We start from the raw sequence: 27,155 nt of genomic DNA, 5'->3' as shown, positions 1-27,155 counted from the left end.
GGCAGAGAAGCTTTAAGTGCCGTGTTATGGAATGGAGTGAACAGCAGAGTCGATATAAAGCAGCAAGACATTGTCATTTCTGTTTATGATTGTGTACACGATCAGTCTGATGAAGTTATACGCACAAAAAAAAGTTGTTTGGTATTTTCACCCAAAACCTAAGCGCTTTTACAAAACAAAGTATATCTTGTTAAAGCTTACGTGAAGAGTGATCTGAATAGTAAGTCTACGCCGGTCTAGCCCATCGTTTGCTTATTTTTGTATTACGACTATTGAGGGTCACATGAAATACCAAATGAACGATGCAATTAAAGGCAATAATTTTAAGTGGCACTTATAGCGTGTCCAACCTCCTCCGATCTTCAGGTGTAGGCGATCTCTCTTGCTTCACTACTTTTTGTTTCTATGGCACCAATCAAACTTACTTGTACTTGTTTGTTTACGTTTATTATGACTGGTGAACCCGCGCATACCACATCAAAAGAAAGAATGGCACCAGGCTTATTGTTTTCGTCTAAACGCTCATCCAGCCCAATTGACCATTACGTGAGCCATTTTCAGCCAGTTACACAGTGAGTTACATATTGTTACAAATAAAGAACACTATGAACAAGAAGCACCTTTGCGTTCAATTTTGTCACTATGGAAATGAGGATGATTCCTGTTAGAAATGTAGGAAAGCCATCATGAGCTATCACAAATTGACACCTTGAGTGCTGTCAGCAAAAAGAAATGGAACACACAAGAGAGCAAAGGTAAGTCCATGATGTGTACATTGCACATACTGCGATATGTCAAGAGGTACCTGTCAGGCTGAAGCGACGTCGAACAGTGAAAGAATCAAGCCTGTAGCCTTAGCCGTTATTGAGTTACGCTTGTCTGAAGGCATCAGTCAGTCTGTAGAAAATTCCATTATATATTTTTAAACCAGGCGTGTGCCGGCTGTGGGCGTGCACCTGGTTTACTGAAATTGTTTTCGTAAAAACGTGTGTGTGTTTGTCCGTACGCACCCACTTGAGCAAAATCGTTATACAGTAGTAATTGTAAAAGTAGCTTTTACATAAGAAGTAAAGTGAAATGAAGTCTGTATTAACTTACGCAAAGGTAAACTTTGCTCTGAGGTGTTTTCTTTTTGGTGGTCTGAAATACGGATGTGGCAACTCTCCTCAGACTTTGTGAATTACCTTTCCTTCAGGTTTTACAGGCATTTAACAATTGGGAAACAACAGTGCAGGCCTCATAGACTACCAGGAATAGCCTACCCCTTCAGTTGGAAAGGGGTGCGTCCCCGACGTAAGCGACCGAAAATGAAAGGTAGCTTTGAGCTTTGTCGAGAAAATTTGTGGGAAAAAAGCACTATAGTCAAATTTAAAAACAGTTTAGAAGATACTTCTGTGTGTAATATGTTGTTAAAAGCGGTTTGTTTAACAAGCACTTCCTTAGCATTGCATAGCAATGTAATTGAAAAATTACAAAAATTTCATGAATTACAAAATCCAAGAATTACATTAAATTAATTATGCATTATTGCACAACTTAATGCAATAGTAATACATAGTTGGTTAACTCCAGATGAGTTAGCTAGCTGCATGGCACCTGGTTTTTAGAAGTAGCACAACTTTAATTTTGTAGCAACCTGTCAGAAATGTTTAGAAGCATATTGAAAGCACTTTTAGGTTGATAATACTTAACCAATACTGTCAAGGTGCCATGAAGGTGTGAAGCTGGTTTCTGGTCAGTATTTTTGTGAGAAAGTGCTAATATCTGTGATTTCTAATATACAGTACTACTGTACTGCATAATACTTTGAGTTAGCTAGGTATGTAAATTTTATTTTGGTTAATAACAACCATGTCACCATATGCTAATGATCACATAAATGTGGCTAAGGTTTTTTCTCTTGTATGACGTCAAACAATTATTTATAATTTTATAATTATCTTAAACATGGACGGACATATATTTGAACAGTTACAGCTGTAATTAAACATGGACAGGTGACAGTAACTTTTTTTGCAATACCACAATTAGATGACCATGGTGCATAGGAATGGAATGGCCATTTTGTTGCCAGAAAATCTTTTTGTTTGACAAAAGATATTAAAATGTATATAATGTGTGCAGACAGAAGTGGTAGCATTTCATCATTGTGTGTATAAAATTTAATATTAAATCGCTCTACACGTGTCTGTGTCTTTGTAAGTTTTGCATGCTCCTAGCTTGATCTGTGAAACCTGGAGACATTGGGACCACTATAAAATGTCTTTGGTACTGCTAGTGCCTGTGTCCACATTAACACAGTGCCATTGTGGGTATTACATAAATGCCACTTATAACATCAACAATGTGTAACTGAGCTGGAAATGTGTCAAACAGCTTTGATTTTAACAGTTGATTGAAATCAATTGTGTAGCAATTCTTCCAGTGTTATTATTATTAATCCTGATATCTTACAAATGTCACCACAATACAAGTGCTATATATGTAAAGCCAGCAGCCCATGATTCCTGACTAATGTACATAAATAAAGTAGTCAACACAACACTTACCCTCCTACACTACATATGCTATTTAGTGAGCTGTTGTTATATGAATTCGCATTAAAGGCAATGTGGTATTTGTATGGCTTATTCTAGGAAGTTGAGGTTAACTGAGAAATCTGTATGTAACTGAGAAAGATATTGTGTGGAAGTTAGGAAAAACAAAGTACCTAAGTGCTTTCCAAGAACTCTTCTTTGTATCATCAGAAACAATCACTGTTGTTGTGTATAGGATACTCAGCATCAACATTGTCAACAAAATAACTATGTGGAATGATTATTAGGCATTATTTAGTATACTATATCTTGTTTTTGTGATATATATATACCATGCTACAAGGTACCAATATTATTTATTGCCTTAATATCAATGCAGCAACTACTCAAACTTGACCACTACTCGATGCTTGAAAATTATGTTTTATCCCTTATATTTAAATTTGATTGTGGCACTACTTAAGTACGGCTACTAGTTAAGGTGTGGCGTAGTAACTACGGTACTTTCAAAAGCATATATATATTTACTGTCTTTTACATAGAAGTATTGTAATACCTCCTGTGAAATTTAGCACTGTGCAGCTAGCTTCACAAATAGTAGAATATGTTCAGTATACACTTTGGCACTTGTTTCCCAAATAAACAAACCCTGGTATATTTTTAATGTGCACTCCTTCCCACTGTTTGGTAATGGAGAGCATAATCTCTAGTTAGGCTTCTCTGTTAGCAGCTTAAAGTAGAAGCTATTGATTGACTGTTATTTGTTTCTTTAAAGATATCGACTTAGTTGTAATGCAGTAGATGCCTCCATAATGTAACTACACTTGACCTATGTGTTACTCTGGTATGTGTAAAAGCCTCTCCATCAACAACACATAATATGTAGAGATTTGTAAATATGTGGATCTACATTCTTAAGAGTACTGTTCAGGTTACTTTTGTACAGCTTCCTATTTCTATACTATGCCTCTAATACCAGTGAATCGGGTAATTCCATGAAATGACAGACAGGAAGTGAAGCGGTATATGAGCTGACCTAGCACTAACCACAAAACCTTAGCACATTTATTAATGATGCTGGTGGCCTTCTCACTTTTGTTCTCAATGCATCCTACTACAGATGTGCCTGTTAACCTACTTTGTCCTGTGTATGTGTAAGTATATCAGTGGGGACCAAATAAATATGGCCTCTACGATGAGGTAGCCTTTATTAATGGTGCCATACTAAGTCAAGTTGTGGAGAGACATGATCTTTTTGCTTACATACTTATGTCAAATATGATAAAATCATCTTGTGCAACCTGTACATGTTGTTTTGTGTACTGTTTCCTTGTCTGGTCTCATTTGATGCGCCATCATCATTATGTATCACATGTTAGTCTGGATATACAATATAATAATATCAGATACTTATAAGGCAGGGTTACTGTCCTGCTTTATGGTAACAAGTATGCATTAACTGCACATTATCTGATTATGATAGGCACGACAAATTTTACACATCAATAATTGCCACTGTAAGTTCGTCATATGTACCAAGCCCTGGTAGTGGTGCCACAATGTGATTTTTTAAATTTTTTTTTTGTACTTGAAATCTTTTAATATTTTTTTTTACTTAGTCCATAATTGATATTGAATTGGTACATGATAACAGTGAAGTTGAGGTGCATAAAAGTCTCCTTCACCATCCAAAAAAACAAAGCTGTACAGTTGTTTTGATTACGTTTGCAATTTACAATCTTTTATTAAATCCTATACTATCACCGCATTGCACTATTGTATCATATAACCACAATTGTACCTAGGGTATGTGTGTGTGTGTTGTGTGTGTGTGTGTGTGTTGTGTGTTGTGTGTGTGTGTGTGTGTGTGTACGTGCGTGTGCTATGTGTACATGTGTATGTCTGTTGTGTGCGTGTGCAAAGTATGCACACCATTGGGATACCCTTGTATGTGTCTGTATAGTGTATTATACACTAGCATGTGTTTACTCAATGGGTGAGTGGTGTAAAACTAAATGAAGTGATAAACATCCACATTAATGAAAAAAATATTTTTAAAACGTAACTTCAATACCTACAAGGTCGATCAATCCTACAAGGTGTTGGCTAGTACATCAGTAGGGTAGCACACCAGTAATGTATGCATCAGTGTAGCTTGATGCTATATATATATATATAGGTGGCTTTACAACTGAGGTGGTCACTGAAGTGACTTTTCACTATATTTGTTTGAACCAAATGTTATGCATCTAGGTTCATTATGATAACCATATAACTAAAATTCCATTGTGGTGAAACCATACAAACAAAGGATGTTTGTGGTCAAGCTTTACAACATAACACTACCATTACTTGTACTGACTTGCATTACCAGTGAATTGCGTATTTCCATGAAATTTTAAAGCTCTATTCACAGGAAATGAAAAATAATAGCATAGGAAATGAAATTACAGATTAGCCCTGGATGACATGGAATATAATGAAGTATTTTATGTTAAGTTTGAAGTCTTTGTCATAGAACTGTAGATGTGTGAGTGTTACATGGAAAAAGAAAATTTATTGAAACAAGGCTATATGGTTGAGCAGAATTTATATGAAGTGTTCCTTTGTATACTGTCACAAAAATGGTGTGTGCGTGGGTGTTATCTTTTTAAAAGTGACTATTGACATCACACTGATAAATGGGAAAGTGTTCGGTCAATACATTATAATGTGCATAGTATGAATGGCCTTAGAATAGAGTTTTCATGGTAGTCGCTTCTTTTATGCGGCCACATCTGTAGTCCAGTCCTCTGAAGCCTTCTCATTGATAATTTCTTACATTCTGTGACCTATAGAACTAGTGTCTTGTTGTATGTATTTGTATGGGTACAATGTAACGCAAGGTACATATCATAATTTGAACAAGAACATTAAGTTATAGCTTTTTTTTCTGTGTCATGAGTTTTTAGCAAGGATTTGTTGGTAAAAATAGCAATTCTTTGTAGCATGATCACTGTAGAGCTTTTCCATAGTTGTTAGTGTCCTCCCATCTGCACAGCTGTGCATGATAATAAGATGCTATGGGCCTCACAAACTCAGTGTAACATGCCAGTTGTTATGTAAACTAATTGTCTTTGTGTGCCTGTATATGGTAGTGCTGATATTATTATTATGCAAATTTAAAGTGGGTGTCATCCACCACAATACCACTATTGGTCAACCTAATAGAATTCTTCTGTTGTGTGGGGCATGCAATGATCTCTCGTGACAACCATGCTGTTATTTTTGTATCCCATTATACAGGCTACTAGTAACCAAAGCAAGAAAGATTGCGCAGCAGTACCACTTGAGGTTTAAAGTACTAATTCCTGTGGCTGAGCTTGTACAGAAGGTGGCTTCCGTTATGCAGGAGTATACACAGTCTGGGTATGTTGTTACATAACATGTCCCAGAAACAGATGTTGTGTTACTTAACCATTTCATTACTTGCATAAGTATTTCATTAAATTTTTCCTAATATATGGATGCAACCCTTACAGTGGTGTTCGTCCTTTTGGTGTGTCTTTACTAATATGTGGATGGGATGATGATCGACCATTTTTGTTCCAGTGTGATCCATCGGTTTGTAACCATTATCAAATGCCGTTAACTTTTAAAGTGTATTGTAGGGTGCATATTTTCCATGGAAGGCTACAGCTATGGGTAAGAATTATGTCAATGGAAAGACCTTTCTAGAGAAAAGGTGACTATTTAACTGACTTGTAGTAGTTATGCTATTGTGTTAAATTAGGTACAATGAAGATTTAGAACTGGAAGATGCAATACATACAACAATATTGACCCTAAAAGTAAGATGGAGTTTTTCTTGAGACAGTACAGTACTTAACTAATTGTCCTAAGCTCAAAAGTGTTTACATTAGCCAACCAAATATTACATTAGTGAATTTGATTCTATTCAAAAACATCACCACCACATTAAGTTTGTTGATGGATTTTAATTGATCATTTAAGTTGGTGGGTTATGATATGTGTTTCAAAGCTATATAGCCCCCTACCTTCATATATGCATGTAGTAGCACAGTTTATAAGTCTAACATTCACCCATTTATAGGTCTTGTATTATAATATTATGTTGTCCTCTGTACCCGTATTTTAATATTCATGTATGTATACTCTGCCAAGACAATTTTCTTTTATGTGTGTTAGGTTCTATTTAGCATGGATGCTAATACAAGGAGCTTATACTTATTACGTTCTTTCTAGTAAAATATTCCAAGGGTATTGGTGCTCATGACCATCAACAGCGTATACCAATAGCCATTTTACACTAGAAAAGGATGCTTTCCTATAAAAATACAATACAGTGCTTCACGGGCTTCTGCATGGGGAAATTCTACACACTGTGTACATGAACTGATGGAGGAAGTGGGATGCAGAACAGATTTATATAAATGATTTCAAAGAAAGGCTTGTTTCAAAACAGTTTATTGTCACTCTATCCTGCATATCACATTTGTAAAATGAAATTTGTATGATCCTTAAAGTATTACCAAAATGTTTGAATAACAACTTGTCCGAATTGTTAACAATTACTGAGGGGTACTCCACATCCAGGATGGCATCAAATAGTGACATATTGTATATGTCTCTCCCACATCAATGCTGAACCCCTAGAGTTATTATGTTTACGTGGATAGAAATTTTGCAGCCCTGTAATAGTTGCAATTGCAATGTGCCATCCTGCTGCACCGGCACCACACACACACAACACACACACACACACACACACACACACGCGCGCACGCGCGCACACACACACACTACTCATACACTGTGTACATTGGCTACAGCTGTTGATGCATGTTAAAGATTTATGAATTTTAGGGATAACTTATTTCTGAAAGTGTTTTAAGAATGTAGTGTTCAATGATCCACGGGAGATCTATTATGAATTGCACAAGTCTTAAACAGCTAGAAGCTTTATTTGAAATCCTCATCTATGTGTAGTGGATCTCAGATAGTTGATCACAGCCATGTAACTGTAGAGCTACCATGTTGCCATTTCGTGGATGTTATCCTAAGAAACTATCTTACCTTATTGACTAAGATAAAAAAATTGGCATCATGATCTAAAAGAATCTTTTGTATATGATTTCACCTTTATTATGATCATTCACACTTTTTTCATAAAGAATTAGCTATATTGTTTGGTTGTGTAGAGTGCCAATATTACAACACTTCCTGTCCACGTGCACTTCCTTTACTACTACACTGTTAAAGCCTGATCTCTCAGAACTAGATAGTTCACTGTCTTCTAAACATTATACATCTCAATCTGATTGACACCAAGCATTGTAGCTTATAGGGTTAGCTTTTGTTATGAATAGTAGTATTGTGTGAGTAACATGACACCACGCATAATAGCATTAGTTGTGAGTTGTGACAGTGATCTTGCTTGGAATGTATATTATAGCTATCCATCACTCACATCATTGTGTTGTGTGGTTGTGACAGATAAAAGTTGCTCTCTGTCCTTTTGTACAGTGGCACACTGCTATGTAATGTTGTTTTATGTGTACAAATCTGTTAGTAAGTAGTTTATATATTGTCGCTATATATGCATGCACTAGTATAGAAAGCTCCCAAGATGCATTGTATAACAGCAGTCTATATAATTGATTCCTATTGAAAGGACGAAACTAACCTGTTGGGCAAATTCTTCCTCGTTGCACAGATACCATGCATATGTGCATACTCTCCACTGGGCCAAATTTTCTAAATGCCCCACTGTGTAGTAGATGTATGTAGAAGATGCCCTAACTGCTGCAATAGATTATGTGTTGTCAATATGTCTGTTGTTAGGAGAGCTTTGATGGACAGATGACAGAGGACAACATTGAAATTGGGATCAGCAACTCAAGTGGATTCCGCAAGCTGTTACCAAGTGAAGTCCAAGATTATCTAGCTTCAATACAATAATAGTTGACTTAAGAAGCAAATTGACTCATTTAGCTTAACAATGTATAGAGTAAGGTAACACAACTTTATGATGATTTGATGCATATTTGATTGGCGGTTATGAAATGTTATTTCTTTGAAGAACCCAAAAATTCTCTACGTACATACGTCATAGCGCGTCTGTGATAGCGCATATAAATTAACCGGGCGATGGACCGACACTAATCATTTTGCAATATTCTGTTTTGGGTTAGTATCGCAACACTAGAGCAACATGATGACTGACAAGGTAAAGAGTTTGCACACCGCATATAACTATGAACTCGTCCAGATATATCGTATACGTTAGCAACTGTATAGTGTCTTGGCGCTGCATCAGCCGTTGTGATCTGTGAATTTTTTCCTCCTCGTATAGTTCCGTGATTCTACACCTTCTAATGATTGGAGCACCAACAACCTGCAAGGAGGTAAATTACACTATAGAAATAGTGCAATTAGCTACGTATACTAGAAGTAGTGCTGTTTTTTTCAGTATCATGTAGTGCTAGTTACTAATGCCTGTTAATTCTTTGACAGACAATCTTGGTGATCTCTTGCAACAAGTCAGAACAAATGTTAGCAGCACAAACTATGCACCTGGTGAAATGGCCATGCAGCCTGGCTGGTCTAACATGGGATCTACAAACTGGGAGCTGAACAACCAGCAAGCATGCACCTTGCCCCAGTGGAGTGATTACGACTGCAGTCCACCACTGTCACACATGAACAGTCCAATTGATCATCCTCCAGTTTCTGATTCATTACCAGCATACTCCACATCTTTCAATACCAACACATCCCTGCAAGTTCCATTTGACTTCAAGACCAATACAGTCACATCTCCGCAGTGTACGGCTATGTTACCTCAACGATGTATTACAAGTCAAGCACTCGCAATCACTCCACAACAGTCATTGGCCATTGAACAATTCCAGTTTAGTTCTATGTCTGATACTCCTACACCTTCTTCAAGTGATGAGGACTCCAATGCCAGTCCTTTGCCTGTGGAAAAGCAGTTGGTTACAGAATTGAGTGAAGAGTTGAAGAATGTTGAGTCAAAAGAAGAAGTGCTGAAACTGATACCAAAGGATGTTAGAGTACCACAAAGTAAGTTCACAGTTATAACAGCCTAACTCTTAGTTTTACCATTTTTGCATTCACACATTGTTGTTGCATAATAAATCAAATGCTTGACTAAGTAATTTCACTTGTATAGGAAAGGGAAACATGCAGCTATGGCAATTCCTTTATGCTATATTGGAAGACCAATTTGAAATAATTGAGTGGACAGCCAATAAGAGTGAATATGAATTTCGTCTACTTCAACCAGATGTTGTTGCTATTTGGTGGGGTCACCAGAAGAATCGTCAGAACATGAACTACGACAAGCTGAGCCGATCTTTGAGGTACTACTACAATCGAAAGATCATTACCAAAGTGAACAGTGAAAGATATGTGTACCGTTTCTGCTGTAATCCCGAGCTGTTGTATTCAGCACTTGGTAATTCTCACACCAAGCCGAAGCTTAAGGAAATGCCAACTGAAGCTAAACAAATCCTAGAATGGAATCACAACATGTCCAACAGAGCAGCAAGCCAGACTACACCACTGTTAAAGGCTCCATCACCCAGCAAACTAACTTCTGTAGATTATATTCACTCACAAGAAAACAATGTTGGTGCACTAGAACAGATTACAAGTACCAGTAGCAGCATGTCTGCCGCTCAAAACTTTTACTACACCGGCGGATTTCAAAACTCTTTCCCAGATCACTGTTATCCTTTAGACGCTAGTTATTTACCAATGCCACCACCACTGCCTCAACCCCACTATCCTATGTACTACAACTGTTTACCCAGTATGACTGTTGGAGCTGAATGGGACCCATTTACTTACTCAATGTAACTAGTCCATCACAGTATTTATTGTAGATTGTTTGGTGTATGTATAGTTGTATTTGTAATTGTATTTACTAAACTATTTGCGTAGTCGACATGGAATTTTAGCACTTAATTGATATCACTCATTTTTGTAACTTTTTATTAAATCTGTAGTTTTATACATTTTGTGACTATTGTAATGCGTTATTGTTTATTAATTTACGTTTATTGTTTATTAATTTATTTTGTTCACAAGTTAATCATGACATGACACTGGCATCATTAATACTAGGACACCTATATAATGTATTGGTACACTTGTTGTGCCAGTGCTGCTGAAAGGTGGGGGTAGATTTTCATTTGATGGTCCTATATGACTTCTGTGACCAAGTGTAACTAGATTTCTATTGTTGTGTAGCTTATCATAATAATTGTGGTTTGTCAGAGTTATACTTATTACAGATGTGGGTTTCTTTGTCTTGATCTAAGTTTACAGACAAACCCAAGTGTGCTTCAAACTGAAGAAATTGGATATGATTCAAGCTAGGGTAATTGGATATCTTCATATATCACTCTAGTTAAATGCAGCAAAGTCATTGCCGAACTGGTCCACCCATCAGTTATGTCCGTTAGTAGTTAGCAAGTTTGAAGACTAGAAAACCTAGGAATGCATTTGGGACTAACTATTTGTAAAAACAATATTGTCAGAATATAGAACGCAAGGTATCCATGATATCACTATATTGTGTACATAGCTACCTAATGTACGTAGCATAAAGAAAAGAAGAAACATGTCTGTTCACTATTAACTAGGTTGAATGATATGTATGAGCAGAAATTTATACATGCCGTCCCCTCCCTGGTAGTGATTAGTATAGCTGATAAACAAACACTGACATCATTTCCATTTGATGACCAGTACAATATATGGATGTGTGTTGAACAAGAAGTCATAATGAGACTTACTATGCCGGGTACCATGCAACTCTACAAAGTCTGACAATCTGGGTACAACATATTAGCTATCGTTGACATATTGTACAAGTTTTGTGTATGCTTATCACACAATGATGTACAGGTATTGTATATACTTAATACTTAACATTGGACTGATCTATGATACATATACAAAAATGCTGTATACAAATAATTATTATTTAACATTTTTGTCCAGCTAGCTATAATATGCATGCATGCGATGTGCTATAAAGAACTGTGCTTGTACTATAATAACATGAATATCCAAAGAATGACAGTGTAATATTTGCGTATGGAAACAATGTGTAACTGTACTAACGTTACTGCTACTGGACTTCTCCAATGTATATTGAATGTGGAGTTGCTTGATTGAGGCGAAAATTAGTATCTAGGCTGTGACATAATAATAATTATATAAGACACCTGATGTTAGGCTGAAGCCAATGAAAGTGCCACCAACAAATGACATAACTGGCTTGTAAGACATCTTACGTAGTATAGTATGCTGGAGGGCCTGACAAAATTGATGTGCAATAAGTAAATCCGGTGTACAGCTAAAGTTTGAATGTAGCTTCTAAAACAGTTTTTATTTTACACAAACAATGATCTGGAATGTTTGTTTATGCACGTGTCAGAGTACATATAGTCTGTTGTATTTTGTGGTGTTAGCTTCCATTGTACAGTGTTCAGTAGCATCTGCATTAATTTTAGTATAGACTTTCGGCATGTTGTTTAGTGTACGACTAACTTCGAATTCATCACTAGATATAATAGTATGTTGAACATGGCAAATACATATGCAGTTACTGGGGGTCAGTATAATATATGTGTGTATGTAAATGTGTGCATGTTGTGTGTGTGTGCGTGCGTGCGTGCGTGCGTGCGTGCGTGCGTGCGTGCGTGCGTGCGTGCGTGCGTGCGTGCGTGCGTGCGTGCGTGCGTGCGTGCGTGCGTGCGTGCGTGCGTGCGTGCGTGCGTGCGTGCGTGCGTGCGTGCGTGCGTGCGTGCGTGCGTGCGTGCGTGCGTGCGTGCGTGCGTGCGTGCGTGCGTGCGTGCATGCGTGCGTGCGTGTGTATGTGTGTGTGTGTGTGTGTGTGCTGGCTATGACATGCATTTGTGGTAGTTTTGTGAGTAAATTCTATAGAATTTCAATAATTATGTTTTCTAAATCTTGCCATATGTACAGTAAGCATGCTAGCTATATATTTTCAGTGGCATGCATATGGCCTGTACCCTACCAAAGAATTTGATAGAGAGGTCAATCACTCCAATAAAGCAGTCACTCTATTCAGAGGAGCAAACTATGCAGTTATAAATAAAGTTACATAATGAATAGTTGGTGGAGGGCTATACCATTGTGAATAGGCAGTTACTTTATTTGCTCTTGACCCTACCAAACCTGAAAGTGTCATTATTATAGTGCTTGTAGTTGTAGTTTAGAATGGTCATGGACATGCTAGGAGCTCTCAGGTATAGTGAAAGACATAGGCGGCGGAAAGGGGGGGAGGGGGGGGGGGCTAGGGGGCTGAAGCCTTTACCCTCGGTCTGCTAAAGGGGGGCCTAGCCCCCCCTCAGAATGTTATCACACCGAAATTTATCCTTCTTGGAGTGAAAACCGTGATAAAGATCGAGATACTCTAATACAGTAATAGAGCAGTCACTCTAATAAAGCAGTCGCAGTATTAGAGCAATGTAAGGATTTTTATATAGTTTATCAGCTATACATGTGTAGCTGGTGAGGTGGGCAGCTATTGTCAGCTGGCTGACCTTTTTTTTTTTTTTTGGCTCACCTCACCAAACCAGAGACAATGTAGTCCCTCAGTTCATTTCCGCCCCTGGCCGGCCCCCCCCCTCATATCAACTACTTCCTCCACCGATGGTGAAAGAGGTTGCTTCCATGTAACTATAATTATAACCATATATAAGTTGCTGACATGCAACCACAATTTGTGGGCAAGGAAACTATGCAGCTAACTCCCTTCTAGTGACCATGACTGGATAAAAATTTTACATCACGCATGCAAAGAAAGGTTTTGTGTCTTTATTAATTGTGATCATTTATTGGTTAGTTGCATGCGTAGAGTGTAAAAATTCAGTACAAGTTAATGATGCACTTCCTGTTCATGTACACTTACTCTGCGTACTTCCTTTATACTATGCTGATCTCTGATAATCTCTCAGTAACTAGATAGTCCATTTAACAACTATATGTATAATACATCTCAATCTGAATAATAACAAACATGTTGTAGATTATGAATAATTTATAGCTAGCAGCATGCAACATGACACCACACATAATACTGCATGTGTATAGCTAGTAAGTTTTTGGAGCCGTGACATAGCTACACTTTAGTGAATGTTTTCATACTCTTCGAAGTTATTCACAATGTATATACATATTATGGCATGTACATATTAGGTATGCTCAGTGGCTATAGTGCTTAGATCTAGTGTTTTAAAAGACTGTAAGATCATAGTTTGAGCAGACTGCTTGTATTGCCGTGTCCTGCTCATATAGAATTTTAAACTCTAGAGCCTCCCTGGACTGGGATCTAGTGGATCTCCTGATCAGTGGACTTTTTTCTCTTTATAATCAGCAATGCATGTAATTTAATTAGTAATCACCTTTATGCAGGTCTTGCCTGCATTAAAAACAATAAAAATAATATGTAGTGTAAGTCTTGCCAGGGCTCCTGTATACTGACCACTCTGTGGCTGTCAGTGCATGGTACCCCTGCAGGGGCGGATCCAGGAGCTGGCAAGGGGAGGGGCACAAACAGGCTAAGTTGTAGGTGGTTGGGGAGAGCCAGATTCTCTTGTTAGCTGCTGAAATTTTAAAGTAGCAAATAAGCACCTCTTAGTAGTGTCTCACTGTTGATTTTTGCCGTTTGGCCGTTTGCAGATGATTGTGAAGTCTTAAAAGTTGATTTAAAGGCCCTGAATGTCTTAGACAGCAGCAACACGATAATTATTTTAGAGGCGCTTAGTACGCACGAAGGTGCTGGGTGACTGTTTCACAGTTAGTTTGACTTCGGTTTGCTTTGTTTTCAATCGAATTTGTAATAAATGTTAGTAAAATGTGCATATTTTCATGAGTTGTATAAAATGATCTTGTCCTGACATAAAGTTTAGTATTTTAATTAGAACTAGCTAGCTAGCTCCTCCATACACAAACTAGAGGTCATGCATATAAATTACTTAAGCCCCCTGCCCACCTTTCATGTCGGGTCAACTATTTTGGTACTAGAGTAATTAATGATTGGAACAATCTTACGAGTGATATTGTAGGAAATTCTTTATTAAATAATTTTAAATCAGCTGTAGATAATTACTTTTATGACTATATAGATTTATGTTAATGTAATAATTATATTCATAGTTAATTTTTGTTCATTGCATCTAATTTATGTATGTATATGTATGTAATTGAATGGGTGTACAGGCTTCTAAGCCTCAACCCAAATCACATCATAATCATAATCATAAGTTGGGGGGGGGGGGGCATTTGCCCTAAATGCCCCATCCTGGATCCGCCATTGCCCTGAGACTAGGCCCTTGTATGTATTGTCTTGATAAGACGTCTTCTCCCCGTTGTTGTGTATATAATTGCCCTTACAATAATGTACCCGTATATATATAGCGATTCCGGAATTCCGTAAATTCTGCATAAAATTTTCTCCGTGAATCCTCCATTGGGAAGATGGCACAATTGATTCGCTGCCGTACGAGTGTTTGATCAAACAGTTAGATCGTTTCTAGGGTTTCTGGGGACGAGGAACACGATGTTGCTGTTAATTTCCTTCTATAAATGTGTTTATGTGGTGTTTTATGCCAATTCTAAGATTGTTTTTCAATATATTTACCACAATGTAATGTTGTCTTCGCCAGAAACGACCCAGCACATGTTAGTTACACCAAGTGCAACATTTTTGTCCATGTAGTTTTCATTATTAGTATGCAAAAAGTCAGCAAATTTGAAACATAAATAACCAAGTTGTCTGGTGCGTCACTTTGGTAGCTATCAAGGAGCTAAAAAGTAACAGTAAAAATAACTGTATAAGCAGATATAAATGAACAGTACAAGTCCTTGTTTTGCATGCACATTGTATTTTGGGTGAAGGTGACTAGTACAGAGTGTTTGCATTCAGACCAAGTGCAAGTTGTTTTGCCATTTGTAATATGCTAAGTTCATGCAACTGTTAGGTGGCCTTCTACAGAGGTGACCTTTACTGAGAGGGTCTTATAATGGTGGTTGCACTATAGTCCATGTACTGAGGTATTTATATCAGGAAACAGAAGTTGAAAATGTTTTTGCAAACCTGAGTTATAAACATTTGTTCAATTGTGCCATTTTTGGGGACTTTTTCAATGAAAAGAAGCGGAGAAAGTTTTACCATTTTTAAAGGATAAAATTGCTTATAACTCCATCATCCATTGATGGATTTTTAAAAACTAAGTGTCTATGAGATCCTTAGGGAGCGCTGCACAAGCCTGTGCTAAATAGAAATTGTTTCCATCAATTTTAAAATTCTCCCGGAATCGCTAATATATAGCTATAGCTACGTGTTATTCGGTCCTTCTTTTTATTTATTTATTATTTTTGTATTGTATTTTGTATTAATGCTTTACAGTGACCAGCACTGAAGGAAGTGTGCTGAAAATTGTTTATACCGCAGACTTACACTGAGACATAGCTACGTAGCAGCACTATGACAGCTAGCCTACCGGATATGAAATGTTATTTCATCGAAGAATCCAAAAAATTCGCTGTTTAGCTAGTTTAAAGCTGGGCGATCGACCGACATTAGCTAATCATCTTCATTTAGCTAATATCGCAACACTAGACTTGAGGGACATGATGACTGAAAAGGTAAAGAGTTTGCCACACCTCGTGGCTACGAACTCGTGCAGTATCGTACACTATGCTATACAGCGGCGTTTTCGTGCTGCATTTCCTGAGCCATCAGTTGTGATCTTTGATTTTTTTTCATAGTTTGGCGGTTCTGCACCTTCTATTAGTGATTGGAACACCAACAACTTGCAAAGAGGTAAACTGAACTATGTAGCTGTAGATTAGTGCAGTAGAAATACTATATATACCGTAAACTGAGCTACATAGCTAGCTGCCACCTGCTTTCGTCAATAGTTATTAATGCTTACCAATTCTTTGACAGACAATCTTGATGATCTCTTACAACAAGTCAGAACAAATGTTAGTGGCACAAGCTATCCACCTGGTGAAATGGCCATACAGCCTGGCTGGTCTAACATGGAATCCAACTGGGAGCTGAACAACCAGCAAGCATGCACCTTGCCCCAGTGGAGTGGTTATGACTGCAGTCCACCACTGTCACACATTAACAGTCCAATTGATCATCCTCCAGTTTCTGATTCACTACCAGCATACTCCGCATCCTTCAATACCAACACATCCCTGCAAGTTCCATTTGACTTCAAGACCAATACAGTCACATTTCCACAGTGTACGGCTATGTCACCTCAACAATGTATTACAAGTCAAACACTCTCAATCACTCCACAACAGTTGTTAGCCATTGAGCAACTCAAGTTTAGTTCTATGTCAGATACTCCTATACCTTCTTCAAGTGATGAGGACTCCAATGCCAGTCCTAGTTTGCCTGTGGAAAAGCAGTTCACAGAATTGAGTGAAGAGTTGAAGAATGTTGAGTCAAAAGAAGAAGTGCTGAAACTGATACCAAAGGATGTTAGAGTGCCACAAAGTAAGTTCACAGTTATTGATTTCTTTTTAGTTATACCATTTTTGCATTCACGCATGCATTGTTGTAATAAATCAAATGCCTGACTAAACAATTTCACTTGTATAGGAAAGGGAAACATGCAGCTATGGCAATTCCTTTATGCTATATTGGAAGACCAATTTGAAATAATTGAATGGACAGCCAATAAGAGTGAATATGAATTTCGTCTACTTCAACCAGATGTTATTGCTATTTGGTGGGGTCACCAGAAGAATCGTCAGAACATGAACTACGACAAGCTGAGCCGATCTTTGAGGTACTACTATAATCGAAAGATCATTACCAAAGTGAACAGTGAAAGATATGTGTACCGTTTCTGCTGTAATCCCGAGCTGTTGTATTCAGCACTTGGTAATTCTCACACCAAGCCGAAGCTTAAGGAAATGCCAACTGAAGCTAAACAAATCCTAGAATGGAATCACAACATGTCCAACAGAGCAGCAAGCCAGACTGCACCACTGTTAAAGTCTCCATCACCCAGCAAACTAACTTCTGTAGATTATATTCACTCACAAGAAAACAATGTTGGTGCACTAGAACAGATTACAACTACCAGTAGCAGCATGTCAACCCCTCAAAACTTTTACTACACTGGCGGATTTCAAAACTCTTCCCATTGTTATCCTTTAGACACTAGTTATTTACCAATGCCACCACCACCACCACCACCTCAACCCCACTATCCTATGTATTACAACTGTTTACCCAGTATGACTGTTGGAGCTGAATGGGACCCATTTCCTCACTCAATGTAACTAGTCCATCACAGTATTTGTTGTAAAGTGTTTGGTGTATGTATAGTTGTATTTGTAATAATGTATTTACTATAAAACTATTTGCGTAGTCGACATGCAGTAAGATGTATTTTAACACTTGAGAACAAATGCTGTAACTTGTTATTAAATTTGTAGTTTTATACATTGCGTAAATATTGTAATTCACTATCGCTTATTGATTTATGTTTATTAATTTATTTTGTTCACAAGTGAAAATATTAAAAATAACATGACACTTATGTATAGGCATCATTGATACTGGGACTAAACCTATAATGTATACACTTGTGCTAGACTTGGAAAAAAACTATACTAGCATCAATAATATTAGTGATAAGCACCACCCCAGATAAATATTTGCGGAGAACAAGCAGAGTTCTCTGAAACTGATAGCTGTATACTATATATAATATAGCTGTTTAAGTACAAAGGCAATTACCATGCCACTGAAGGAAGATGTGTTATACATGGGATAGAAGCTAACACATTATAATCTAGCTATTTGTTGTTGGTACTTGCATTGGCTTCAGCCTAACATCAGGAGTCTTATATATCATGTAGCTAACAACCTATAGATTATTATTATTATTATTTATTATTTATCTAATTTGTCAAAATGACAGGGTGGCACCAAAAGGCATAGCCTGTACAAGGGTGCTTCCCTATAGATACTAGTTCTCAAACTTCACTTCGATTGAACAACTCATTCACTATACAAGCTATATTGAGAGGTGGAGTAGCAGTAATGCTCATTGTTTCCATTACACTCTATCATTCTTTTAGTCATAATTTTTAGTACAAGCACAACCGTAGCTACACTTTATTGCATGCATGCAGCTAGACAAAAATGTTAAAATAATAGAGCTGGCCTAATTATTTGTATGAAGATTTTTGTATATACTGCTGGGTCAGTCCAGGATAATACATAATATTTGCATGAAGTAGTACAACAAAGTCATCATATGATAAGCAAACTTCTTGTACGTCATGTATCTGACTCCTCTTCTCACAGGTCCCTGGTGGTATAGTACAAAACACAATACCAGTATGTAAGCTATCTACTAAGATAATAATATGTCGTACCTATATAACCTGATTGTCAATTCATTAGATTAATAGATTTTGCATGTACATTCTTTGGTATAAGCCTGGCCTTGTTGTGACTTCTGGTTTATATTTATTTCAACACACATGCGCACACGCACAGAGTCACACATGCACACATGGTGTATAGTACAACTAATAAACAGGTTCACTGTATAAAAGTCATATCCAAGTGGCAAGTCAGCCAAAGGACTAGTGCTGTGTGAGTGGCATGCATCTGGTACTGGTCAACTAATGAAAATGATGTCACTGTTTATCAGCTATTATCACTAGCTACCGGGGGAGCATAAATTCTGCTTGTACATATCATTCAACATAATAGTGAACAGAAAGAAAATTTTCTTCTTTTTTTATGTTACATTAGGTAGTTACCATGTAAACAACATAGCTACTGCCGTCATCGGCACATTGTAATCTGACAATATTGTTTTTACAAGTAATTAGTCCAAAATGTACTATATAGGTTTAGTTTCTAGCCTTCAAATTTGCTAACTACTAAGTACAGACATATGGGTCATCATAATGGGTGGACCAGTCCAGAAATGAGTTTGCTGCATTTAACTGCACTGATATTTATTTTCCTTACCTTGATTTCGTGTAACCAATTTCTTCAGTTTGAAGCATGCTTTGATTAGATCAAGACAAAGAAAAGCATCTGTTATAAGCATAACTCCGACAGACCACAATTATTATGACACAATAGAAGAAATCATAAATGATACATACTTAAAAAGCCAACAACCCCCACCTTCCAGCATGCAGTACATTTTGTACATCACATGCACTTGCATCTTTTACATATGTAAAATTTGTATGCAATATGGTAGTTTACTCAAAATGCAGTGGCGGATCCAAGGGGGCACGGGGGGCACATGCCTCCCCCCCTCCCCCCCCCCCCCCCAAAGAAAAAAAAACATGAGAAAAAATTTAAGCAAGATCGAGATACTCTAATAGAGCAGTCAGTCAAATACTCAAATAGAACAGTCACCACACAAAACACTATTGAGAATCCTCCATAGTTGTTGAGTATGAAAACTAGCATCTGAAACACTACCCCATGCATGAGGACATTTAGCTTGCTAAGAATATTTTGTAAATGAAAAATGAAATGTACATGGTCTTGTCTATGCCATTCTTTAGGCTAATACTATAGTTAGGTAGCTGACTGTCACTTATCCACAACTCTTTGTCCACTTAGAAAGCAGTATGATTAAGATATTTGGGCACATAAACCACTCTATACACAGTCCTGAATCATATGACAGCTTTAGTTTCTTGGGGGGAGGGAACCCCCTGCTCCATGATCCATACCCCTATACTACCCTGGTGCACCCCCCCTTTCTAAACCCTGGATCAGCTCCTGAGATGTATGATGTATAGTGCTCAATAGATCTATACATATCAAGTCCTAAGTAGCTAAAAGATTTATTTGAAACTTGCATGTAAAACAGCTAGGAGCTCTCCACTGTCTGGTAATGATTCTACTTCCATGTTAACTATATAATATATAAGTTGTTGACCGGCAACCAAGGAAACCATGCAGCAGCTATAACTTCCTGGATGAAAATTTTAAATCATGCGAAATAAGGTTTTGTGTCTTTTGATTGAATGTGATCATTCACACTGTTTTACTTCACAAAATTTGTGATATTTGTTAGTTGTGCAGAGTATAAAAATTACAAGTTAATAATGCACTTCCTGTTCATGTACACTTCCTTATGCACTGCTAATGTCTGATCTCTCAGAACTAGGTAGTTCACTGAACAAACTGAACATAATAGATCTCAATCTCAGTGATACCAAACATGTTGTATAGCATAGCTAAATGCAACACGACATCACACATCTTATTGGAGCCATGACAGTGGTCTTGCATGGAATGTTTTCATACCCTTATAGCTAAGCTTCACCCATTATGTCATATGCCACTATAGCCTATGTATTATGTGTGTGCATGCAGATGGCAAAGTTATTCATGCAGGTCCCTTTTGTATACTGGCATGTTGCAATTTAACATTCTATTTAGCTGAAAATAAAAAAAAAAAATTTATATATAATACTAAAAAAAAAAAAAAAAAAAAAAAAATTAGCTGAAAATTGCTAGTTATTCTGTGCACTTAATGACAATTAATGTTTGCATGCACTGGTTGGATTTCAAGTGCAGACAGGGAACTATTATGGCTATGTACACTACATGGGTTCTATAACTTTGAGGCCCACATATTATTTTAGAGACTTGATGTCAGTTTTTGAGTTCTGATTAGATATTACCCATGCACTGAAAAGCTACATGCGTGCTTCATTTCATTCAGGGGGGTTTCTGAGGTTTTCAGAAACTGGTCAAGTCTATTCAAGCAGTTAAAAATATACTTTGCATTGATTTGCAATGGCACAAGGCGTTTAGATCGAGATACTCTAATAGAGCAGTCACCGTATTCAGAGAAGCAGTGTAGCAAGCTATGTAGCTATAAATAGACATATGATGCATATTGATATACAAATAATTAAGCCAACCCTAAAATTATTCTTTAACATTTCTGTCTAGCCATATGCATGCTTGCAATGCACTATTCAGGCTATACAGGCTCCTTGAGCCTCCTTACCTGTACACTTAATAGTAATACTACTAATAATAAAATGTACAACTGTGCTTGTACTAACGATTATGATTAATGAATATTCGAAGAATTACAGTATAATATTTGTGTATGGAAACAATGTGTAGCTGTAAAAGACTAGGAGCCTTCCAATTCTCAATAGTTAGTAAATGCGGAGTTGTTCAATCAAGGCAAAAATTAGTATCTAGCTAGGCTGTGAGATGATAATAATTATATATGTTAGGCTGAAGCCAATGCAAGTGCCACCAACAAATGACATGACTGGCTTCTATCCCAAGACATCTTCCTTCAGTGTGTTTATACATTAGTATATGTTGGGGGCCTGATATTTATAAAATTGATGTGATGTGTATTTTTATAATTATAATGATCTAAGATGTCTTTATGTGTACCTGGTTTCTTCTTTCTTACAAGTGGTGTCGGAGTATATAGCTTGGATAAAACAGTTGGTGTCCGTTGTACTATGTTCAGTAACATCTGTATTTAGTATATAGACTTTCGGTATGTTGTTTAGTGTACTACTAACTTTAACATTAAACATAATGTGTGCACACTCTATTAGTTATGTTGAACATTCCTATACATACACAGTTTCTGAGGGTATATATATGTGTGTACAGTCACTACAGTGCATGTGTGCGCGCGCGCGCGTGTGTGTGTGTGTGTGTGTGTGTGTGTGTGTGTGTGTGTGTGTGTGTGTGTGTGTGTGTGTGTGTGTGTGCATACGCGTGTGTGGTATGCGTGTGTGTGCATCTCTCTCTCTCTCTCTCTCTCTCTCTCTCCTGGCTATGACATGCATTTGTAGTAGTTTTGTGAGCACATTCAACAGAAGGTGTAATTCCAATTAATACGCTGTGTAGTAATTTTGTCACATGTACAATAAGCATGCTAGCTGCATATTATATCTGATTCTAATACTTTAAACCGCCAGATTACATACAAATTTTACATAATTATGTAAAACATGTGATGTGTATAGGCTTGGACAAAAACTATACTAAGTATATATATCACTGCATGTGCTTGTCCTCCACAAATATTTCTCTGGGTTGGCACTTATCAATTACAGATTAAAAGCACTGATATTGATGCTATTTCAGACACTGTCACACTTTTTATCGTTAAAAGAACTTTCCATTCATTTGAGTACCTAGCTATCAAGTCCCTAAAAGAGTAAAATGCAAAAATTAGTTAATATTTGCTGTGGCCAAGGTTAGGGGTGCATGGGTTACTAATTAGTAGATTATTTCTGGGAAAGAGTGGAAGGAAAATTAAATCTGTCAATATCCATTCCAAACTACAACAGAACATTACTCAAAATGTATGAAGTATAGTGCTCAACAGATCTATTGCTATTAAGTCCTGTAAGTAGCTAAAAGATGAAACGTACATGTAAAACAGCTAAGAGCTCTCCACTCTTAGGTAGTGAAAGAGATTACTTCCAGTTGCTGATAACCAAGGAAACTATGTAGCTAACTCCTGACTAAAAAGGATGAAAATTTTACATCATGTAACAGAAGGTTTTGTGTCTTTTGCTTGAATGTGATCATTCACACTTTTCCTTTATAGAAAATTAGTGACATTAGTTAGTTGTGTAGAGCTGTGTAAAAATTACAAGTTAATGATACGCTTCCTGTTCATGTACACTTCCTTATGCACTGCTAATGTGTCTGATCTCTCAGAACTAGGTAGTTCACCGAACAACTGTCTTCTGAACATAACACATCTCCAAACATGTTGTAGTTTGTGCTATGAACAACTGCATGCAGGGTAACTGACATGACACCTGGTCCACGCATAATAGCTATATGTAGTAACTTATTGGAGCCATGACATGATCTTGCATGGAATGCTTTTGTACCCTTCACCCACTACCACTATATGTGCAGATGACAGGTCTCTTTTGTACACTGATATACTACATTCTATAGCTAGTCTATATGTTGCATGGTTGCTACGTATGTACACTTAATGTATACATGCTGTTGCACTAGCTGGCTACCCATGAAAGTGTGCAAAAAGAAATCTGCTATATTACTGCAGACAGGGTACTATGATAGCTACGCACACTGCAAGGATTCTATAACTTTGAGACCCACAGTTTAGGTGTGCAAAACTACATAAAAGTAGGCATTCCAGTATCCGAGATTTTTAAATAAAAAAAATTCTCCGTATATTCCCCAATAGAACCTTGGCACAAAATAACAACTCGTATTTAACTTGGGATTGCTCCGTCGTCCGGGCTCCAATGAAGATGAAAATCACTGTGGGGTTTGTCCACACGCTGATCATCATGAAAATCTTAGTTTTATCGTGCGCGTTACATATAAGTAAATTTTGTGTTGTTTTGTAATCTTTTCAAGCCTTATAGCTAATGTAGAGAATACTTTACTGTCGGGTGGAAGGTAGTCACTGGTGCTTACTTTAAAGTGCGTAGTTACTTCGCTCGGGTTAGCGATTTTCAGCTCCAGAGCAATTTTCTGATGGCTGTGTCATCAGCTCAAAAGTATAAACCACTTCAAAGTCGGCATCATTAGCTAGCAACAATATCATAATTGAAACCACAACTCCACCTTAGGTATTGTTGCATCATTGTGGCACCTCCACTTTAGTTGTTTACCTTTATAAGTTGTTAACTTGATGTTTACTTACTTGACATAGCCACTTGCCTATAGGTATACACCATTGTATTGAGAAGTGTGCAGTAGGTGAAACATATTTTTTTGCTCACCACAAAGCATACAAGGATCGCTGAGATCTGATACAACCTCGCCTCAAACTCAACAAAAACTTACCTTCATGCAACTACTGTGTGAATTCTGGTTGACTGCGCCGTGACTTTAGCACCAGTCACGGTGCCGTGACTCTAGGCACAGCGTAAATGAAAAGCTAGGCTTTAGCTAACTGTTAGACAGATGTGAGTCATTAGAGATTAGTTAAGTCGACACCACTATTTTCGTTTGGTAATCCGGCTGCGAATGTTAATCTGGCGGCGCCTGGCCCTTTTTCGGGTAAGCGGATATGAGTGTTATTTCTTCAAAGAATCCAAAAAAATTTTAAATACGTGTTACGTCATAATGCGTTTTATATAAAACCGGGAAATCGACCGACACCTCATTTTTCGTTAAACTCTTATCGCAACACTAGAGCGGCGTGATGACTGACAAGGTAAAGAGTTTGCACACCTCATGGCTACGAACTCGTGCGGTTATAGTATGCTACAGCGTTTTCGTGCTGCATTAGCCATTGTGATCTTTGATTAACTTGTTTTTCCTCGTATATAGTTCGGAGGTTCGAATCATTCTACGCCCGGGCCTTCTACTACGATTAATGATTGGAGCACCAACAACTTGCAAGGAGGTAAATTGAACTATAGCTGTAGAAAAATGTAGTATCATAGTAGTGTTTTAAAGATACGTCAGTTGCTTTCGTCTGTGCTATATGATGCTTATAGCTATTAATTCTTTGACAGGCAATTTTGGTGATCTCTTACAACAAGTCAGAACAAATGTTAGTAGCACAAGTTATGCACCTGGTGAAATAGCCATACAGCCTGACGTGGGATCTACTAACTGGGAGCTGAACTACCAGCAAGCATATACCTTGCCCCAGTGGAGTGATTACGACTGTAGTCCACCACTGTCACACATGAACAGTCCAATTGATCATCCTCCAGTTTCTGATTCACTACCAGCATACTCTGCATCCTTCAATACCAACACATCCCTGCAAGTTCCATTTATCTTCAACGCTAATACTGACACATCTCCACAGTGTACAGCTATTTCACCTCAACGATGTATTACAAGTCAAGCACTCCCAATCACTTCACAACAGTCATTAGCCATTGAGCATTTCAAGTTCAGTTCTATGTCTGATACCCCTACACCTTCTTCAAGTGATGAGGACTCTAATGCCAGTCCTTTGCCTATGGAAGAGTTGAAGAATATTGAAACAAAAGAAGAAGTGCTAAAATTGATACCCAAGGATGTTAGAGTACCACAAAGTAAGTTCTAATGATTATTATTATAAGTTGCTAAGTTCTAGTTTATCCTTTTTATATGCACCCATCATTCATTTTTTATTTAAGTACACACCTGACTATAAACAATTTCACTTGTATAGGAAAGGGAAACATGCAGCTATGGCAATTCCTTTATGCTATATTGGAAGATCAATTTGAAATAATTGAGTGGACAGCCAATAAGAGTGAATATGAATTTCGTCTACTTCAACCAGATGTTGTCGCTATTTGGTGGGGTCACCAAAAGAATCGTCAGAACATGAACTACGACAAGCTGAGCCGATCTTTGAGGTACTACTACAATCGAAAGATCATTACCAAAGTGAACAGTGAAAGATATGTGTACCGTTTCTGCTGTAATCCCGAGCTGTTGTATTCAGCACTTGGTAATTCTCACACCAAGCCGAAGCTTAAGGAAATGCCAGCTGAAGCTAAACAAATCCTAGAATGGAATCGCAACATGTCTAACAGAGCAGCAAGCCAGACTGCACCACTGTTAAAGGCTCCATCACCCAGCAAACTAACTTCTGTAGATTATATTCACTCACAAGAAAACAATGTTGGTGCACTAGAGCAGATTGCAACTACCAGTAGCAGCAAATCTACCCCTCAAAACTTTTACTACACCGGCGGATTTCAGAACTCTTTCCCAGATCATTGCTATCCTTTAGACACTAGTTATTTACTGATGCGACCACCGCCTCAACCCCACTATCCTATGTACTACAATTGTTTACCCAGTATGACTGTTGGAGCTGAATGGGATCCATTTCCTCACTCAATGTAACTGGTCCAGTCTTTATTTGTTGTAGTAGTAAAGTGTCAAGTTTCTATTTGTATTTCGTAGTCGACATGGGATTATTTAAGTGTTTAATATCACTCACTATTATGATGTCTTTTTAAATGTGTAGTTTTGTGCCTTGTGTGATTGTAAAGTGTTTGCTTTTTATTATTCATTTATATACAAGTGGAGATGGTTAACATGTCATTTAAATAACTAGGCCACACTCTGGCTCCAGACAATCAGAAGTAATGATACTTCAGTCATCAATGTTGGGACTCAACTTATAGTCTTCATTGGCCGGCATACTTATGTTGTGCAGCTATGGTACTGCCTACTTGACAGTCCTATGACTTTCATTGACAAGGTTAACTAGATTGCACATTGTGGGGGGATAGCTTATCATAATAATTGTGGCTTGTCAAAGCTGTGCTAAGATGTGGTTTTCTTTGTCTTGATCGTTTATACAAACAGATTCACAACTGTAGAAATTGGATGGAGAAATTACATATCTTATACCACATCACTCACATGTCCACTCACATATTGAGGTGTGTCACGAGCACTTACCACTTTATTATAAGTCACTTACTTTCTCACACATAGAGACAATGTTACTGTCATTATACAACATGTTTGTATAATCTCATTCCTTTTGTAATTAGCCAGATTTGAGAAGTTTGCCGGAAGACTAG

At 37.5% G+C, this 27,155-nt stretch overlaps 3 protein-coding genes across 3 annotated transcripts in view; all 3 read left to right on the top strand.

The window, feature by feature from the left end:
• LOC136236796 (uncharacterized) overlaps window positions 1-10,668 on the top strand; it is a 40,239-nt gene extending 29,571 nt beyond the window's left edge. The window contains exons 5-12 of the mRNA XM_066027029.1: window positions 5,823-5,945; window positions 6,059-6,140; window positions 6,188-6,261; window positions 6,310-6,367; window positions 8,382-8,495; window positions 8,893-8,944; window positions 9,054-9,623; window positions 9,733-10,668. Coding sequence (XP_065883101.1) covers window positions 5,823-5,945; window positions 6,059-6,140; window positions 6,188-6,261; window positions 6,310-6,367; window positions 8,382-8,495; window positions 8,893-8,944; window positions 9,054-9,623; window positions 9,733-10,421 — 1,762 coding nt within the window. The 3' untranslated portion in view covers window positions 10,422-10,668. The remainder of the gene's footprint in view (window positions 1-5,822; window positions 5,946-6,058; window positions 6,141-6,187; window positions 6,262-6,309; window positions 6,368-8,381; window positions 8,496-8,892; window positions 8,945-9,053; window positions 9,624-9,732) is intronic.
• A 5,514-nt stretch (window positions 10,669-16,182) lies between these two features.
• LOC136236115 (uncharacterized) lies at window positions 16,183-18,124 on the top strand. The gene is made up of 4 exons (XM_066026214.1): window positions 16,183-16,247; window positions 16,371-16,425; window positions 16,552-17,118; window positions 17,224-18,124. Exons 1-4 carry the CDS (start codon window positions 16,233-16,235, stop codon window positions 17,910-17,912), a joined length of 1,326 nt encoding a protein of 441 aa, XP_065882286.1. The 5' UTR covers window positions 16,183-16,232; the 3' UTR covers window positions 17,913-18,124.
• A 6,655-nt stretch (window positions 18,125-24,779) lies between these two features.
• LOC136237283 (uncharacterized) lies at window positions 24,780-26,651 on the top strand. Its single transcript, XM_066027627.1, has 4 exons — window positions 24,780-24,823; window positions 24,940-25,015; window positions 25,128-25,661; window positions 25,781-26,651. Exons 1-4 carry the CDS (start codon window positions 24,812-24,814, stop codon window positions 26,464-26,466), a joined length of 1,308 nt encoding a protein of 435 aa, XP_065883699.1. The 5' UTR covers window positions 24,780-24,811; the 3' UTR covers window positions 26,467-26,651.
• Window positions 26,652-27,155: the final 504 nt, after the last annotated feature.

This window comes from Dysidea avara, chromosome 10 (genome assembly GCF_963678975.1).
Source record: "Dysidea avara chromosome 10, odDysAvar1.4, whole genome shotgun sequence".
Lineage (NCBI taxonomy): Eukaryota > Metazoa > Porifera > Demospongiae > Dictyoceratida > Dysideidae > Dysidea > Dysidea avara.
This window is presented reverse-complemented; position numbering and strand designations above follow the sequence as displayed.

What these genes read in the sequence shown, in the direction of transcription:
- LOC136237283 (XM_066027627.1), top strand. An exon ending in CACCAACAACTTGCAAGGAG is followed by an intron (nt 25,016 to 25,127) that starts GTAAATTGAACT and finishes ATTCTTTGACAG; the next exon opens with GCAATTTTGGTGATCTCTTA. An exon ending in GGATGTTAGAGTACCACAAA is followed by an intron (nt 25,662 to 25,780) that starts GTAAGTTCTAAT and finishes TCACTTGTATAG; the next exon opens with GAAAGGGAAACATGCAGCTA.
- LOC136236115 (XM_066026214.1), top strand. An exon ending in CACCAACAACTTGCAAAGAG is followed by an intron (nt 16,426 to 16,551) that starts GTAAACTGAACT and finishes ATTCTTTGACAG; the next exon opens with ACAATCTTGATGATCTCTTA. An exon ending in GGATGTTAGAGTGCCACAAA is followed by an intron (nt 17,119 to 17,223) that starts GTAAGTTCACAG and finishes TCACTTGTATAG; the next exon opens with GAAAGGGAAACATGCAGCTA.